This window comes from Littorina saxatilis, linkage group LG2 (assembly GCF_037325665.1).
Source record: "Littorina saxatilis isolate snail1 linkage group LG2, US_GU_Lsax_2.0, whole genome shotgun sequence".
NCBI lineage: Eukaryota > Metazoa > Mollusca > Gastropoda > Littorinimorpha > Littorinidae > Littorina > Littorina saxatilis.
In genome coordinates, this window is record NC_090246.1 from 17,536,889 (window position 1) to 17,555,711 (window position 18,823).

An 18,823-nucleotide genomic window follows, 5' to 3' on the forward strand; every position below is an offset into this window, starting at 1 on the left:
ATATGCAGATGACCTCCATAAATTATTCAATTGTACTCTGAAATCAAAGACAATGACCAATGACAGTTGAGATCGAAACTCGGTTGTGATGGGATATCCATAGGATATCCATATGGTTGTGATGGAATATTCAGAATAATCACCTCCTCAGCTAACAGAGATAAAGAGGCAGGTCATGGGATAATATAAGCTAATTCAATTCGTCGGGAGAAGAATTATGGGCAAGTGTCAAACATTAGATCTACAAAGTGTCAAACGTTACGTATAGATCTACACCTTACCCTGAACAGACAGTACAATATTTTCTCAACTTTACGGCTCGTCGTCTCCATGATTTCAATCGAATCGGTGACCGGAAACGCCAAAGAAGCAAAGCTAGTGGTTTCCACGCTTTTGTATAAAATACTCGCGAAACTTCTTTGTGAAAATTGCAAAAATAACAAAATGTGTCAAACGTTACTTTCGGACATTAAACTCCATCGATTCTTTTTAGCTGCTAGATACAATAACTTCGCAAATTCTGACTCAAATGCAACACACTGCTTTTATTTCCTCGAACACGAAACTATCGTTTTCATCCAAAATGGCGGCCATTCAAAGCACCAAGACCGGCGAAAATCGAATCTGTAAACAAGTTGGTCTGCGGACATGAGGCCTTCGAAAATAACCGGGTATTTACTGGGCGAGGTTTTCGGTAAATTCTGGTTCTAATTACGATTGTTGCACATTCTACTAAGAGTTGCATGCTTAGACTGTATGAAATACGCTGATTAAAACCGATAAAGTGATGCAGACCATGAAAAATCGAAAATTTCCCGAGGACACCAAAATGTCCAAAATTTTTCGGGGCCGTTTCTGGTGTATGTTTGAAACATTTTATTTTTTATTTAACATTCACAACAACAACAGGCTTCAAAACATTAAAAAAAAGCATTCATCAAACTCCCTTTTTCAAAGCACAATACATGTAAACATGTTGGGGTAATCCAGTTAATTACACTTGCTTTCCAAAAATACATGGGTCCGAAATGGCACCTTTTGGCAAAGGCTCATATCCACTGAACAATATAACAATGGGATTTTTGTGTCTCTTGCAAAGAAAGCCATCTTGTTACTACAGACGCTCCTTTCTCAAACCTTTGTTTACAACAAGACGCCGAGATGCTCACAAAATTGACCTATGCAAAGTGTAACACGCGTTCTTACTTTCGTCATCGTCTGATTCTCAGTGGAAGTATTTAAGGCGATGCGATGGGTTTTCTGCTCTTTTCTAATTTCTGATCATGTCTGGAATTGTTCTCCACAACGCCGCCATACTTTTCAAACACTCTCGTCTCGCCACTGGCCCGAGATTTGGAGCGTGAGGTAAATATTCTCTCTTAGCAACAGACGCCATTACGCATCGCAGGGAAGAGCGAGCAACTTCTGATTCAGAAGGAATAAGTCAAAAATGACAGGTGAAACAGAAGATCAAGTGTCTATGCCAGTTCCACATATCTATGTGGAGCGAACGCTGGCCATTATCAAACCAGATGCCGTCCATAAAGCAGAAGAAATCGAAGACATCATCTTGCGTTCTGGGTTTGCCATTTTACAGGTAAGTTTACTACCCGGGCCCTTTCATTTTGGTGTGGATACCGTGTGAAAGTGGGAAAGAAAAGATGTTAAAGTGTCTTTATGTCTGTGCTCTTCTTCTTCTTCAAACTTCAAAGAATAGATCTGTCCTTGGCCGGGAAATATGCTTCAACTTGTAATTGTTATACGTACTGACAGAAACACACTGAAATGTTTAGTATAGTAACGCACCATTTAGTAATTAAACAGTAACAGTGTCAATATGCACCTGTTGGTAGAAAAATAACCTGGATAGGTACACTTTTTTGTGTCTCAGAATTTGGTATTGAAATCTGAGTATATCCAGGTTTCGCAATTGCTTCGTTTCCGGCCGATTTCTTCTTCTTCTCCTTCTCTCCGTTGGGACCGGGTTTATTTGTTAAACGTAAGTGGTCCCGCGTTAATGTCATTTGTCGATTCCGGATGCGGTGTGTGCCTCTTAGAATCGGGATGACAATTTAAAAACCAGCACTGAGAAAGGGCAGAAACTGGATAGGTTGGGAGGCGTTTAAAACTATGTTACGTACAGGGGTTGAGGGATTAGGGGTTGCCCACTGGCGGCTGCAGGGGGCTGCTACCGCGGAGACGTGAGCGGAACGACTCGAGGGTTGGGGCTGATGTCGTCGTCGTGGGAAGATGGTTCCAGTTGGAGATAGTCCGTGGGAAAAAGGTGTTGCATATGGCTTTATGGAAGTCCTGTTGCTGCCTCAGCCCATCTCCTCTTGTTCTTGCGTCGGAGCTATGGAGATAGTTCTTTTCGTCTATGCCCACCATCTTAATCTTGATTTTGTACAGCATCATGAGATTTATGTGGAGCACGTGATGCGCACAAAAAATATTGGCGGTCTAGAAGTGTTGTCTACGCAATGATCGCGGCGGCGCCCGCGGCTTTCTTGACCGCCAAGGACGACCACGCACGTTGTGAGACGTCATTCGTTAGACCTCGATTCAGTTTTGTTATTATGATCAGACAGTTATTGAGTACATTTGTATTATCACACAGACGCCGAGGTGCGTTGGTGAAAGAATGGACTGTTTTGCTGAAATAAACCAAAGATCTTGATTTTCTCCTTATCTTCTCAGTGTATTATGTTCTTTGTAAACTCTCCCTGTCATTCCGCTTTTCACTCTGTGAACAAATGTTGCAAGTCTCTGATAATCCTGTTTACTCTGAAGTGTGTGTGAGTGTATGTGTGTGTTGATTTTATGTTTCTTGTATTGTATAAAGCGCTTGGAGCTGTTGTCAAGCCATACACTGTGGAAAAGTAATTTATTATTAAATTCTCTGTTTGTTGTTCACTCTAATTTGTATCTGTGAGCAGAAGAGACGGGTGCACCTGACGCCAGAGCAAGCCAGTGACCTGTACGCAGAGCACTATGGCAAGCTGTTCTTCCCCAGTCTGGTGGCCTACATGAGTAGCGGTCCCATCATTGCGCTGGTCATCGCTCGGCTCCAAGCCATCACATACTGGCGTGAGCTGATTGGCCCAACCAACACCATCAAGGCTCGTCAGACTCATCCTGACTGGTGAGAGTTCTGTGTGTATTGTGGTTATGTGAGTGTGAGATGATAGTCCAAGCTCTCCATGGCAAGGGTGTGTGCATGTTTGTGGCTGGGTGTGTGTTTGTGTGTGTGCACCAGTCTGTCTGCGCTTGTGTTGGCACATGTGGCTATGTCAGACAGGGTAAGCATATATATTAAAAGTACTGAATGTTGGATGTACTAGAGAGCTAGAGGGGGGGTGGGGAGGGCAGAGAGAGGGAGACAGATGGGCTGTGAACTGAGGGTTAAGGTTTTAGGCTTCACCTTATCTTCTACTCTGTTCTTTACACATTGTACAAACAGTCAGTACAGTCTACATTTCAAACAGTGTTGAGAGAGAAAGAGAGGGATACAGAGATCACCAGTGAAAAATCTCCAGACAGAGACAAAGCAATAAACTTTTAATCTGAGTAACAACATCCATAATTTGCATGTGCTCAATATGTTTCAGCCTAAGAGCTATCTACGGCACAGATGATCAGCGCAATGCACTTCATGGAAGTGACAGTTTTCCAAGTGCTCAGCGAGAAATCCGCTTTTTCTTCCCTGACAGTAAGTACAGCAGATTTCCACTAACTCGCGGTCTTTGGGGTCCAAAGATTTTTGATCGCGATATATCCGATTCGCGATGCAGTTTTGGGTCCAATTAAAGGGAAGAAACTGTGTTCTCTTCTGAGTCGGAAAAAAACCCCGCGGTTATTTCCCTTGTTAGTCACAAAAAGCCTATGAGCGTCACAGATGACGATTTCTTTTCTTTTTTCTCCGACTCATACGTCGTCACAAACTTACTAGGTAATCAGACATATACAGACACAGATGTACACTGTACGCGTATAGCGACTCACTGCTGCACACACACACACTAACTGACAATGAACAGAACGCAATTACCACATTATTTTATTTCGTTTGGAAACGCGCACTTGTTACTTTATCAACACGCACGCACGCACGTTTTGCTTTGCTTTGTGTGAGTCTGAGTTGACACGCGTTTTGTCTTTGGCAGAAAGCATGTAGATTTCTTCTTTGATTGTTTGCTTTTTCTGCCACCTGCTATAACGCAAGAAGCTGAAGCACTTCATGGCGCCTGTAGAAAATCCGGGGCGTCTAGCTGAGATCGCGATTAGCGGGACTCAAGTGTTAAATTGCATCCCTGACTAGATTGCAGAAGACTGAAGCGCAGTTTAAGCACTTGATTGGCGCCTGTGGCCACCCGGACCGTCTAGCAGAGATCGCAATTAGCTGGACTCGAGTGTTCAACTGCACGCCTGACTGGCCATACTGACTGGTCAGACACCCTCTATATTATATATATGAAGTCTTATATCGCGCGGGTATCTCCAGACTCGGACTCAAGGCGCAGGGATCTAGTTATGCCGTGTGAGATGGAATTTTTTACACAATACATCACGCATTCACATCGACCAGCAGATCGCAGCCATTTTGGCGCATATCCTACTTTTCACGACCTATTATTCCAAGTCACACGGGTATTTTGGTGGACATTTTTTATCTATGCCTATACAATTTTGCCAGGAAAGACCCTTTTGTCAATCGTGGGATCTTTAACGTGCACACCCCAATGTAGTGTATGGGCCAATTTGACGATACCGATCGTGGCATGAAAGTTCTTGACTGAGTGGGGCACGTGCGCGTGAAAGGTTTGTTTTTCTTTTGTTCGCAGGTCTCGATCAACCCGTAATGTACACAACACACGTAGAACACTATTTGGAGAGACTGAGGGAGAGAAAGAGAGAGAGACTGATAAGATGAAATGACAATTTACTGCATGATGAAAGGCCATCGGACCCAGAGAGAGATAGCGTGGTTATGATAGAACATTTTTTCATGATCTGTACTATTTTTTGGCCTTTACGTGACTAATTTTGTAAGTTTGTATGAGCAAGATAAGTATCATGAAATGGTGGGAAATGTAATTGGGTAGAGGCAGAATTTGATCTTAAAATGTCATTTGTGAAGCAAAATGAGCATAAGGAATTTGGAATGATATCTGACTTAGTGAACTTTTGTTGTTGTCAAAGTGTTTTACCACTAACAAGCAGCCTTCTTGAATAATCATCTTTCAGGCTAAAACTGAACAACTACAATACAATTCTTCTTTTGCTATGGGCTGCAACTCCAACACACGCTTGAATTTCTTAAGAGTTTATTTTCATGTGTGCGGCCCTTTTCCGCCCTACCATTGAAGCAGCGCAGCCAAGTTTTCGGGGCAGGAACATGGAACTACACAGTAAGGAATCGTTTGTCACTTGAGATTTTGTTTCTGTGGCCAGGTGTTGTGGAACCAGTGGCAACAGGCCAAGCAGCCAAAGACTACCTGTCCAAAGCTGTCAACCCCACCCTGCTCAGAGGACTGACAGAACTCTGCAAACAGAAACCTGAAGACGCCGTGGTAAGTCTTGAATTTTAAACCTGAAAACCCCGTGGTTAGTCCTGATTTTTTAATCGATTCATGATTTGTTGTTTCGAAGATACTTTGGCTTTTGCTGAGTGATGATATGGTATCTTTCTGCACACCAGGTAGTGTTAAAAACAGTGCTGTTAGCCTCTGATCTCTCGACTGCAAAAAATGTTATAACAATTTCATGCGTCAAACTACAAACGGGTGCTATCCTTTAGGGCTGGTTGTACGCCTTATCGAAGCACGTGAATCAACTTGTTTGTTTGTTTGTTCATGGGGTGAAACTCCCACGGCTTTTACGTGTATGACCGTTTTTACCCCGCCATTTAGGCAGCCATACGCCGCTTTCGGAGAAAGCATGCTGGGTATTTTCGTGTTTCTATAACCCACCGAACTCTGACATGGATTACAGGATCTTTTTCGTGAGCACTTGGTCTTGCGCTTGCGTGTACACATGGGGGTGTTCGGACACCGAGGAGAGTCTGCACACAAAGTTGACTCTGAGAAATAAATCTCTCGCCGAACGTGGGGACGAACTCACGCTGACAGCGGCCAACTGGATACAAATCCAGCGCGCTACCGACTGAGCTACATCCCCGCCCAAGCGACTTGTGACATGAGTGAATCAGTTTTAAACGCTACGTACTGTGCATGCAAGTGTTTGCATCATACAGCTGTCCATGCAAGTTTGTGTGTGTTTCATGATACATGGATCATTTTGTGCTTGTTCTGTTTCAGGTCTGGCTGGCTGACTGGCTGATCAATAACAACCCCAACAAACCCAAAGTTGGCGACAACTGCATAGTAGAGGAGCCTATGTAAATGGCTGCCCGTGTACATTGCTGTGATCCGGATTCATTCACTCGTTACCAATACCATAAACCACGTGATACAAGGGGGGAAACTCTTTTCCTCCTTGCCTGGCTTTTAGACTCTCCAAAGCACCAAGATCTGAGGCCCCAAATCATAAACCATTAATTTATTTGTTGAGAGACACATTTGAGCTGTATTATCTGAACTATTCAAACAATTATGAAAAGAAGATAATTAAAGTTGTTCCGAAACTGTTTGGCTTCCTTGACAGAACAACATGAGCACAAAAGAAATGTGCTTTGGAAACCTGTGTGTTTCGTTACATACAGCTTGTTGTGTATCAAATGTTACCAAACACATGTACTTGTCTTTGTCAGTTGACCTTATGACTAATAAAATATGTGAGCGAAAAACAAGTAGGTCTTACTTTTCATGTTTTTAATTTGACACACTAACATTCAGCACAAAACCAATGACAATTCTGACATTTCAAGCTACTCGACTGTACATTTTAACATAATCCTCTACGACAATATACAGACAGGTATGTTCACAAGAACAGCAGTTTGACAAACGACATAAATGCACATTACATGTACATCACAACTAAAACTCTAATATAATTATTTCAGTCCCCAAGCTTTATAACAACATGATGCAAAAATGAAAAGATTTTATGGAATATGGACCCATTTAAAATCGGTCCAAAATTGCCCCCAAAACATTCAGAGCCTTAGATCAACACAATTATTTCCTTTTTAAAGGCGTCTTCTTGAGGGGCCAGTATACAAAAACTTGTAATTCAGTGGCAACAAATGAACAGTGTGACAGAAAACACACGCATGATCTTGGTACAAATGTAATGACTTTATCTTTAAAGGTATGGTCCCAAACCATTTTTTGTGTGACATCATATGCTACTGCCTTGCAACATTGAACAATAAAACAACCTTGGCCAGACCAAAGGGAGGGGGGGGGGGGGGGTGGGGGCTCTGGGCTTTCTAGACTGCCCCTGCCTCTTTCCTGCCAGATCATGATACCCAAAAGAGCCCCAAATTAACAACAGCAACACCAAGTGGGGTGGGGGCTCTGAGCTTTCCTGACTGCCCCTGCCTCTTTCCTGCCAGATCATGGCACCCAAAAGAGCCCCAAATTAACAACAGCAACACCAAGTAGTAAGGGTTTCACTGTTTGTGTGTGGTTTGGATTTTAATGTGTGTACAAACACAGGAAAACGGGTGTACTCGGATTGAACTTACACAGGTTACTACAAATAAGATGACCATATTATTTTAAACAACATGACAAAACCATACTGATCAAGTAATACAGAGGGGAATCATGTTCAGACCATTTCCGCCATATTTTCTCTCACATATGCAGATCTCAAAAAACTTCTGACACAAAACAAAGTCGGTAAGACAGACAAGACACAAACTTTACTTTCAAACAATGAAACAGAGAGAGAGACCATGCTAGAAATGCCTCTGCTTAGGATAACTTTGACATTTCCAGACCCCAGAAACTCTCTAATGCAACACATAAGTCAGTAAGACAGACAAAACATAAACTTTACATTTTGACACTTATGTTATCACAGACAAGGACTAACTTACAGGTTATGCATACACTTCCATAAATATCAAGCATAAATAACTGTAAATCTTCTATGGGACAAAGAACTGGAAAGAGATACAAGAGTCAAAGAAAATGCATGTGTACAAGAACAAAACAAAACCCAAACAAACATAGCCACCACTTCCATTAAAACTTAGATCCCAAAAATATGTAAGAGGTCGGTTACCATGAATCACTGACAAAGTTCAGTTCCTACATAAAAGGTGCAAAGAATCTACCCATGAGCTTTATTTACACTAATGGCAAAAAGGTGAAGTATTTTTTATAGTATCTTGTGAAATCTACAGAAGACAAAAGCATCTCTTGCTTGAAACTGAGAAAATGAAAGTAAAATGACGATATCAAAACAGTTCACCCAAAGTAAGTTTTTCTCATTTTTAAAGCATGTGGTTAGGATTATAAAGCAAGGAGAACCACTTGACCATCAAATAAATCTGACGGAGTTGAAAATTGTTACATTGTAGTTCTTTTTTTGCTAGACCTCGCATCAACAATGTTAGCACATTGGAACCTCCCTTTTAAGACCGACCCCCCCCATTTTGAGACCTTGGGTTTTTTTTTCATAGATTTTCTGTTCATAACCTCTGTAGTGTAAAAATTACCCCCCAATTTAAGACTCCCTCCTCTTTCAGACCTGATTTTCTTAGATTGTTTGAGGCCTTAACCCTTAGGCTGGTTATATGTCCCGCTACTTTACCTTCACTGTCACCTGGTTGTCACGACATATGTCGCGCTACTGGCTCAGTCTGTTTGGTCGGTTCCGATTACCTCCCATGGATGCGAAAACCTATATGACCGGGTTTATTTTATATCGCTAGACCTCGCATCAACAATGTTAGTACATTGGAACCTCCCTTTTAAGACCGACCCCCCCCCCCCCCCTTCTCTGTTAATTCACCAGTGGCTATGTAACATGTGTTACAGAATTGCACCAGTGTTAAGGCCCGTCCAGACACTCCCGGCCGACCCTGTCCACATTTAACTTATGCTCAAAACGGCCCACGTGGGAGCGCCGCAGCGTGCTATGATCGCAAAGCGTTATTTGCAGAAGAATAGCGCGTGTTCTAATTTCTACGACACAGAACGACGGAAATTTGACCAATCAGAGCAAACCAGAGCGATGACGTCAGCCGCTCGCGGCGCAGCAGTCGAATGCAACTGAACCTTCTTGTCAGCTAACCCGCTCCACTGATACCGCGTTGTGAAAAGAATCGTCGATGTGTGGCCACTCGGCAAATCCCGTGCGACGCACAAAACGACCTGCGGCGCATAGAGCGTAAAACGGCGGCCAAGTCTGGACAGGGCTTTAGGGTTAAAAGGGGGTTGCCACTGTACCATAGCAAAGAGCAAAAATTATACCTGTCCTTCATTGCCCACTTGACTTAGTTATCCCCACAGCTTTGACACATATGAATGAGCATGCTACTGTATCAAAAAACACAAAACAAGGTATGGAAGCAAACTAGTATGACACAGAGTTCAAATTTCTATTCAGAATGCAATGAAAACATGGAATGCCATCTTGTGTGGAAATGATGGTAACGCAACATTATTGCAGTTAGTACATGTAGTTTTCTTGGGGAGTATTGCAGAAGTATCATTCACAACAGGTGATATAAATACAATCATAACCTTCAGATATTTAACAATGAACAATGTTGTCAAAATAGTAACACTACACATACTATTATTTATTCACAGCCAGAAGCACTGACTGCAATTTCAAAAACAACAATGTAGTGATGATATGAAACTGTTCAATAAACTCAACTAAATCCACTCATAAAAAAATAATTCTGAAGAACAGGTTCCACACAAAAATAAGGGAAAAAACAACAACACATAGAAGCATAAATACATTACAATAATTGCAAACGTTATATAAGTTTGAATAATAGGAACCAAGATAATAACATATATTGCACAGATTGTCGTAAAGCTAATCCCTACCATTTTAACAAGCAACACACCTTCAAAATGTGACAATTTTTTTCTGACTGCTTGGATATCTTTTCTCTGCTACACCTTACTTTTTTACGCGCATAGTAACACACTATGCATTGTTACAAGTCTTTGCATGTGCCCCTCCCTTATTACACACACACACACACACACACCCACCCACACACACACACTTATACAAAAGCACATTCACACCCGCACACACCCTCTCAGACACACCCGCACACTATTCTAGCATTCCATTTACCGCCCAACAAACATTACCATTGCAATGCTCTTCGCTGCAGCTTCACACAAAATGTCAGTGCCTGGTCGGAGATCCTTTCAAACTCACCACATTCCAACAAAGAAATGAATGCATCAGTAGCTCTTCCTGACAATGATATACATAACCCACTGTTATATCATCTGCGAAAGAAATCAACTTCCAACTCTAAAACTCACAAGATGCTGATCTCCAAGCTGCGTAGACCTGATCAAAACTGAAAACACGCCCACCTACATTGGAAAATTTTAACACTTCTGTGAGATGAAATAAGTGAGTTCACCCACATAATACTCAAATAATCTCTCTGCTCTCTCCCTCTCTCCAGTATTAAAATCCACCTTTGATTTAAATAGAATACAGAAGATACAGATCTGGAATACTGGTGCATCCAAAGGTATTGAGAAGAGCTGCAGGCCAGGTGAGAGAGAGGAGGTCACCTTCGCCGAGCCATGAAATAGATGGCCAGAATGACCGTCACCAGAATAATCAGTCCAATGCCCAACAGCATGATACGATTCTGTATAATCCTGCAATCAAACAGTAAAAGTAAAACTATCACAATCTGGGAACCCAAAAGAAGAAGAAGAAGAAAAAACCATCACAATGTGATTTTAATTAAAGTACAATGCAAAAACAAGCACACATTATCTCAAACACTATATTATTTTTTTAAGAAAAGTGGGCATATCTTGTGATTAAACACAGCTTTTAAAAGAGTACACATCTTTTTTCCTGTTCTAACAAGAATTAAAAGAGAAACAGAAAGTTATAAAAAGTACAAAATGCATGAAAAGGTAAGTTTAGCATTTATCTGCATACAAACATTATCTGGATATAAGATGTGCAAAATGTCAGATATGAACCCCACCTTTTCATCATACCAGACAGGACTCTGGAACTCTTTCCTAGTGTAGTATCCATGTCATGTAACTGCAAAAAACATTCAAAACATTCAGCAATAGTTTGCAAAGGTTTCACCTTCCAATTACCTCCCTTCCTAAAACATAAATAAATATCTGTAATCATCATAGTGTGGTGCTCACACTTGTATTTTTACATTTTTTTCACTGGCAGAACCTATCACATCCTATATGAACTTTTCTTAAAATATGCCCAAAAGTGCATATTATCCAAAAACACAGGTGACAAAAAAACACCAATCAAGCTTCCAGGAGGAATAGCACACAAACTCACACAGACACACATTCTGCCTCTGTGCCTCAAGCACATACACATACATACACGTACACACACGCATGAGTTGACTTACTCTTCCCCTTGATCTTTGAATGGTTTGCCTCTGGCTGTGGAGATCTTCCATAATCTGACTGCCTATTTCCTCTGGAGGAACACACAAAGTAAAAAGTGAAAGGCAAAGGCTGAGAGTGTGGGTATTTAGTGGGACCCCCCTTTGAAGACCCGGATTTTAGACTTATCCCTAATAAGTCCTTGCTTTTTCATCTTTTCTATTCACTATGTCGGTACATTTACCTCCATTTTAAACCCTGTAAATCTTCCCCCATTTCAAGATTCCCTTCTTTTTAAGACCTGATTTGCTCAGATTTTTGGAGGTCTTAAAAGTGGGGTTCCACTGTATCAAAATTAGACTCAAAGGTGATCAACTTCTGTTACCCTGTAACTTTAAATTAAAAAATTGCAAACAGGGGGAAATGGGTACTGGGAGAGAGTGACGAAAGCAGAGAGGAAAGCTGGAATTGGGGATCGTTCTTCACAGCAAGACAGAGATGCAAAAAGACAAACATAAAGAAAGACAAAAAGGACATACAGATAAACAACATTTATTGCACATATATTCAAATATAATATTAATGTTGTAGTCCTTTCGTTTGTTTTTATGTTATATGTACCACCACTGCAATTTCTCCATGTGAGATAATAAAGTTAATTTGATATGATTGGATTTGAACACTCAGTTATACATATACTTGCATGTGCACATGCATGCAACCACACACACACATCTATTACCTGTCTCTACAGCTATCCTGTAGCCTTGATCCAGTTTTCTTGATGACCTCTCCACACGTTCTGTGTTGTCCAGCAACCTTACTCGCTGTAAGAACAGACATCAGAAGTATACATTAATTCATGAAGCCAAAATCTTACAAGCCCATATCTGTTCAAGTGCATACCTGAAACAACAAGAAATTCCTCCGAGGTAGGAAAAACACCCCCGTCAAAGGGAAATAACCTTCTCAGTTGGTGGCAGTGACTGAGTGAGAATGGTTATTTCCCTTTGACCATGAAGATGTCCCTGTATAAGTCCTTGTATAATTTTAATCCACCAATAACTCCCTAACCGTGTGTTTGACTGGTCCCAATTTTTGTAAGGACCGTCTCAGGAATGTATAGAACCTGTTCACCAAGTTTGGTGACGATCGGTCCGTTCATTCTTGAGATCTATATGCGAACACAAACACACAAACAAACACCCAAACAAACACATTGAGCGAAACCTATACACACCCCTATACCGGGGGTGTAAATATACTGAACTGAGAATACTGAAACTGCAGGTTACATGTATATTACAACAATGAACAGCCATGATCATCTTTGTGACTAAAGTCAAACATCTCTTTACGATTTTAATTGAACGTTAAACCAAAAATATACAATCATTAAGTCTCATCATGATTGTGGAAGGGTATAATGCTCTTTTTTTGTAAGTTTGCTTCAGTCTAACGTTTAATTTTACAGACTTTGAATGCTGAATACATGTTAGTGCTAGACACAGTGAACGTGGCACACTAAACCCATGGGGTTAAGTACATGTATGAATCATCCCAACATTTCCTAGCTGAAGCTAACAACGCAGCGACTATTGTAACTGAAAGCCTCCTGGAATCAGAGTATTACTACTAAATGACTGGGTAAATAAACCACCATGCTTGTAAAAGCTTACTCGAGTCTAGAAGTGTACGAGTTGTGGGGGTTTTAGCCCACAAACGCAGAAGAAGAAGAAGAAGTAACCCAAAGCATGATTAAAATGCTTGAAGTAACACTGATATATATATATGTAACTAACACACACAGGACACATCACACAATCACAAACCTGGTCTTCTGAATCATGGGTGTCATCACCAAGAAGCTCATCCCGGTTGGCATCAATTCCAAGTCTGGCTCGTTTCTGCACAAACATCAAAAATATTTCTTTGCAAGATCTTTCTTTTCTTTATTTGGTGTTTAACGTCGTTTTCAACCACGAAGGTTATATTGCGACGGGGAAAGGGGGGGAGATGGGATAGAGCCACTTGTTAATTGTTTCTTGTTCACAAAAGCACTAATCAAAAAATTGCTCCAGGGGCTTGCAATGTAGTACAATATATGACCTTTCTGGGAGAATGCAAGTTTCCAGTACAAAGGACTTAACATTTCTTACATACTCTTTGCAAGATATTCACAGCAGTACTTCATTGAAAAATAAAGTGAAACCCTTACAAAGATGTCTTCCCTGACACGTCATAGGTTTTGTAAGTGTATACACTGACTAATGAAATAATACAGCTTCAAACCAAGCAAGTTTTTGTTGGTTGCAAAAACAAAATACAACAATTTTAAGGACTTATATTTTGACAACGGAAACCTGTTCTGCAGCAAGACAGCAGCAACTTCTGTGTTTGCATTTAATTTTTACCTGAACTCATTGTCTCCCAGGTACGGATATATCCGTACCCACTCATATGGCTCTCTGCCCGGTAGCTCAGATGGTAGAGCACTGGACTTGTGATCGAGAGGTCGCAGGTTCGAATTCGGGCCGGGACGGACACGGGTCAACTTTATGTGCAGACCCAGAGACGGAAGCCATGTCCCACCCCCGTGTCATCACAATGGCACGTAAAAGACCTTGGTCATTCTGCCATAAGTGCAGGTGGCTGAATACACCTAAACACGCAGACACCTGGGTAGCGCGACTCCGTTGCTGCTAGCTTTCCACTGGGAGGAAGCGACCCGAATTTCCCAGCGATGGGACAATAAAGTAATGAAAAATGAAATGAAAAAATGAAAAATCTGACCAGGTACGGATATATCCGCTCAGACTGTTAGCTTCAGTTGCTTCCTGTAACGTCGATCTAACTAAGGCCTGCATTCCAGCGTGTTGATACACAGTTACTACAATTCTGAGTGACCTGCTGCAGCACAGCTGGTCTCGGCTAAAAAAAAAACTTGGTCAACATAGGTGGGGTACAAAATGTTAATGAAGCTGAAAGAATAAAGGAGATAGACAGACACACACGAACATACACAAGCAGCTGATGCTTAAAGTCATACCATATCTGCTTGCTGCTTGTTGAGCTCTGCTTTGTAGCTCTTTATGCGAGTCTGATATTTTTGTCGGTCTTTGGAGTCTTGTTCCTTCACCTCTAACTCCATCTGCTCCAGCTATAGAAAAAGAAAATGGTGCCTGCATGATTACTGAGACATCATTATCAACATGGGTGGGAGCCCAACATTTTGCCAGGACTGAACAATTTGGAAGGCCGGGGTCAAGGGCCGCCAAGGCTACGGCGGGGTGCAGGGGCAGTGCCCTTGCTGGGGGGTCTAGGGGGGCAGCGCCCCCCAGCCGAAAATGAATTTTAGCATTATAGGGAGGGTTTAGGTGGCCTCTCCTAACTCTAAATCTTAGAACAAGCTTTTTAGAGATGCATAATATATAAATCTTGAAACTTGAAGGTATTTGTAACTGACCAGCTGAAAATGAATTTTATCAATTCAAGAGGGGCTATTTGAGCCTCTACCAGCTTTTAAACTGAAAACAGCAACCAAAAAGTTTTTAAAAATGGGGGGGTGTATGAATGCACAAAATCAAAAACCTCCATAATGTTTGGTTGTATCACTCTTGCTAAGGGGTCTACAAAAACAAGTGGTATACACGAGGGTTTTAGAAGCATCTCCTCGCTTAAACAAAAACTTAAAATTGGAGATGCACAAAATTTAAAAATCTTGTAAACTTGAAGGTATTTGAAACTAACCAGCTGAAAATGAATTTTAGCAATTCAATAGGTGCTATTTGAGCCTCCCCTGACTTTAAAACTGAAAACAGCACACACTTTTTTTTTTTTTTTTTTTGGGGGGGGGGGGGGGGGGGGGGATCCTCTATACTTGAAGATGTTTGGTTGTATCACTCTTGCTAAGGGGTCTACAAAAACAAGTGGTATACACATTTCAAGAAGGGTTTTAGAAGCATCTCCTCACTTTAACAAAAACTTAAAATTGGAAATGCACAAAATTAAAAAATCTTGTGAACTTGAAGGTATTTGATTTTATCATCTAGTTGGCTCACGAAGTGTAGCCTATGCGATCGTAACTTTGTCTGTCTGTGCGTTTGTGCGTGCGTGTGTGTGTGCGTGTGTGTGTGTGTATGTCTGTGGTAGAAACTTTAACATTTCCGAGTCTATGTGTGAGTGGTTATCCAAGACTATGGATAAAGCTCGCATAAGATTACGTCACGGTCAAAAGTGTTTGACGTCAATTAATGCATCATGACGGCATGCGGCATGCCTCCCTGTAGTCTTTCTCTCTCGCGTGGTGTGTGTGGTCTCGGTCATTGTTATTTTGAGCGGGCCGAGACTATTTGGCAGTCGTGTCCCTGTAAGTAGGCTACATGCAGACACAGACAGATCTAGATCTAGTGTCTCTCTTTCTTGCACAGTGTCACCTAAGCTTACTGTGTGTGTGGGTGTGTATGTGTGACGGAGTGATTGAGTTTGTGTTACTGTTTGTCTATTTCTTACGTGAGCCTTGAAGGCTTCGCCTCTTGTTTTGTCTTTGATTTAAAAAATGTTTACCGCATTAAAGAAAAATCGCCATGCTAACAAACATTTAGGCAAACACAGGAAATAACAGTCACCTCCCTTGTATTACACATTTTTACTTGTAGCTTATAATTTTATTATTGCAGGTGGTATATTCTCAAATAATTGTTGAACCATAGTTTGAACCAAATGAGAAACAAGTTTCAAGTCAGTTTGTTTCAATTGAACACTTCAAACGGGTTAACTGCTCAGGTTAAAAAAGAAGGTTTAGACAAAAACAGAAACCCCCAGAGTTATATCCCTTGCAATGCCATTCAGTCTTCTGATGCTGCTTTTCAATTCAATTCAAAATTCTGATGGGACATGACGTGAAGCTAGGGAGGTCTGGAGGCATGCTACCCATCCACACTCCTCACCCCCAAATTTTGTTTTCTAAAGAAGCCAAAATACTAAATGTTGCAAGCTGATGCTATCTGAGCTTAGAATATTACACTGCATCATGTTCGCAGTTGTGTGTTTGTATTTGTTTGTCTGTGTTCCAATGTTAGCTGTGCAAAGGGAACGTGGTGCAGTGGTACATAACATTGATGACCTTTGACTTGCTGAAAGTGACAGCATTTCTTGTGAGTTTTATGTTGTATATGTTGTAATGCTGTAATACGTACCACACCTGAGTTTCTCGTTGAGATAACCAAGTGTTCTATGTCTATGTCTATGTCATTTTTGGCTCACGTAAGTGTAGCCTATGCGATCGTAACTTTGTCTGTCTGTGCGTGCGTATGTGTGTATGTCTGTGGTAGAAACTTTAACATTTGACTAAACACCGAAATACTCATTTTACCTGGTTATTATCCAAGCAACAGTTTCAAAGTATTGAAGCAATGATCAACATTTCGTCGGCATGTATGCAGTTAAAGTGTGTATCCAAAGAAAATGGGTGGTGGTTTTTTTGGGGGGGGTAAAAACAGGTGACTGGTTTGTGTCGTGTGTGGTATGTAGACCAGGTCAGGGGTCAAGGTTAGGTCAGATCACGTGAAGGATTGTGGTATAGATACAGTTCTCACCGAGCTGCAGTTCGCCGATTCGGGGAAGACGATTTCTCATTGTTCGGTTTCGTAGCTCCAGAAAAATAAATAAAGAAGATACCAAAGGAGATCTCCTACAGGTTGATCTGCACAGCGTGTTTCCAGTGTGTGCGCAAGGAATCGCTGTCGAAAGCCGCTAGCGCAGTGTCGATCTCGGCAGGCGTGTCCCCGTAAGTAGGCTACAGACAGACAGATCTAGATCTAGTGTCTCCCACTCTTGTACCGTGTCCCCTATGCTTACTGTGTGTGTGTATGTGTGACGGAGTGAATGAGTTTGTGTTACTGTTTGTCGATTTCTTACGGGAGCCTTGAAGGCTTCGCCTCTTGTTAGATTTGGAGGGTTAGTAAACTGAGCCTTACTGATGACTCTGAAGTGTATTGAAGTACATTCATTTACATCCCATGTGCTCTGCTTACCAACTCAGATGCCTCTTCAAACAATTTCTCAGCCTGACGAACATGATTTTGCTTTTCCGCTGCAAAAAAAAAGCAGAAAAACATCATAAGGTTAGCTTAATAAGACACAGCTGTGCATTTTTAAGAACATCCTGATTTCATTTAGCATTAATTTAATATGATGATAGTCGAACCATGGTATAAACCTTGACAGATATTTTCATTTATGTACTGAGTGAGTGTGAGAAATTCACAATCAAGGGGGAATTTGTAACCAGTATGATAAATTTGCTCGTATAAACCTTTGTATTAAAATGGTAGTACTTGCATGCTGACTGCGAAAATGTTCTGTATAACTCAACTGTAATAGACCCTGTCAGTATTCCAAGCTCTCGCAAACTTCAAAGCATAGCACAGCATGTGGTACAGCTATCTCGCGCAAGCTGCGAAAGCCGAGGTTAGAAGTTCTCGCGATGTACAAAGCATAACAAAGAGTGTGTCTCACGATTCTCGTGAGATCTGCTCAGATACCGAAAAGGTCTTTTAAGCCCGCTGCTAACTACAGCCGAACCCAGCCGAACTAGGTTTGGCGAACTTTGAACTACGTCATCAAATCAGGGAATTCCCCTATTTTTGTGTTGAAAGGCATGCACATTGTAACATTCGTCGAACATTTGCCGGACCCAGTTTGCTTGGTAGCGGGCTCTAAGGTACCTCCTCACACTGAATGAATCTCAAACTTGTCACCCTTCTTTTAGTACTTGACACCACATCCACTGGGCTTTTTCGTGAAATAGCCGCTTTGGTGACATAATCAAGGTGTAAGCAAAAAGAGTATGCAGGTACAGTACTTAAAACTATCTCAGTATGATGCAGTGGAAGTGGAACATAAGCGATTCTGATTGCCTGTCAGTATCACCTATCATAACATTATTTGTGTAATTAATCAATGTAATTTCTGTGTATCAATTTTTATTCATTACAATCGGCCTTTCCACTTCCATCGTCTTTCCCAGAAGAAATCCTGCCGTGACAAAAAGCAGCTTCCATCAGTGACACAATAGCAGACGAATTCAGCACTGCAAGTCCTTTTGACATCCTTAGGACAATCTGTCTTCGGTGATGATCGACTAAGTGTGAACATTCATGAATAACAAGATGATGAGTAGATGTCTTACCACCGGTTGTGTTTGATATTCGTCCAATATTAAAAGTGATATCAGCTGTGACAGCCGAATATTGTTGCTCGAAATTCTGGAGTAGACTCGCCATCTTGCTGCGAAAGCTGGCCAGAATTTTCTG

General features: G+C 41.3%; 3 protein-coding genes across 4 annotated transcripts in view; 1 reads left to right on the forward strand and 2 right to left on the reverse strand.

Annotated features, from left to right (window-relative positions):
* The window catches only part of LOC138958370 (fas-binding factor 1 homolog), a 61,114-nt gene extending 59,790 nt beyond the window's left edge, over window positions 1–1,324 (reverse strand). For both annotated transcript variants that reach the window (XM_070329491.1, XM_070329490.1), the window contains exon 1: window positions 1,207–1,324. In XM_070329491.1, coding sequence (XP_070185592.1) covers window positions 1,207–1,215 — 9 coding nt within the window. In that variant the 5' untranslated portion in view covers window positions 1,216–1,324. The remainder of the gene's footprint in view (window positions 1–1,206) is intronic.
* A 47-nt stretch (window positions 1,325–1,371) lies between these two features.
* On the forward strand, window positions 1,372–6,709 carry LOC138958390 (nucleoside diphosphate kinase homolog 5-like). The gene is made up of 5 exons (XM_070329526.1): window positions 1,372–1,597; window positions 2,937–3,142; window positions 3,609–3,709; window positions 5,452–5,570; window positions 6,318–6,709. Exons 1-5 carry the CDS (start codon window positions 1,451–1,453, stop codon window positions 6,399–6,401), a joined length of 657 nt encoding a protein of 218 aa, XP_070185627.1. The 5' UTR covers window positions 1,372–1,450; the 3' UTR covers window positions 6,402–6,709.
* LOC138958391 (vesicle transport through interaction with t-SNAREs homolog 1A-like) lies at window positions 6,570–18,816 on the reverse strand. The gene is made up of 8 exons (XM_070329528.1): window positions 18,700–18,816; window positions 17,543–17,601; window positions 14,557–14,667; window positions 13,340–13,414; window positions 12,250–12,334; window positions 11,531–11,601; window positions 11,129–11,190; window positions 6,570–10,787 (listed from the first exon to the last, which is right to left on the reverse strand). Exons 1-8 carry the CDS (start codon window positions 18,791–18,793, stop codon window positions 10,694–10,696), a joined length of 651 nt encoding a protein of 216 aa, XP_070185629.1. The 5' UTR covers window positions 18,794–18,816; the 3' UTR covers window positions 6,570–10,693.
* Between the last annotated feature and the right edge of the window lie 7 nt (window positions 18,817–18,823).

Coding starts and splice junctions, on each gene's coding strand:
- LOC138958390 (XM_070329526.1), top strand. CDS start 1,451: ATGACAGGTGAAACAGAAGATCAAGTGTCTATGCCAGTTCCACATATC. Junction 3,143..3,608: donor CGTCAGACTCATCCTGACTG/GTGAGAGTTCTG, acceptor AATATGTTTCAG/CCTAAGAGCTATCTACGGCA. Junction 3,710..5,451: donor CCGCTTTTTCTTCCCTGACA/GTAAGTACAGCA, acceptor TTCTGTGGCCAG/GTGTTGTGGAACCAGTGGCA.
- LOC138958391 (XM_070329528.1), bottom strand. CDS start 18,793: ATGGCGAGTCTACTCCAGAATTTCGAGCAACAATATTCGGCTGTCACA. Junction 14,668..17,542: donor TTGAAGAGGCATCTGAGTTG/GTAAGCAGAGCA, acceptor CTTTTTCTATAG/CTGGAGCAGATGGAGTTAGA. Junction 11,191..11,530: donor TTCAAAGATCAAGGGGAAGA/GTAAGTCAACTC, acceptor TGTTTTTTGCAG/TTACATGACATGGATACTAC.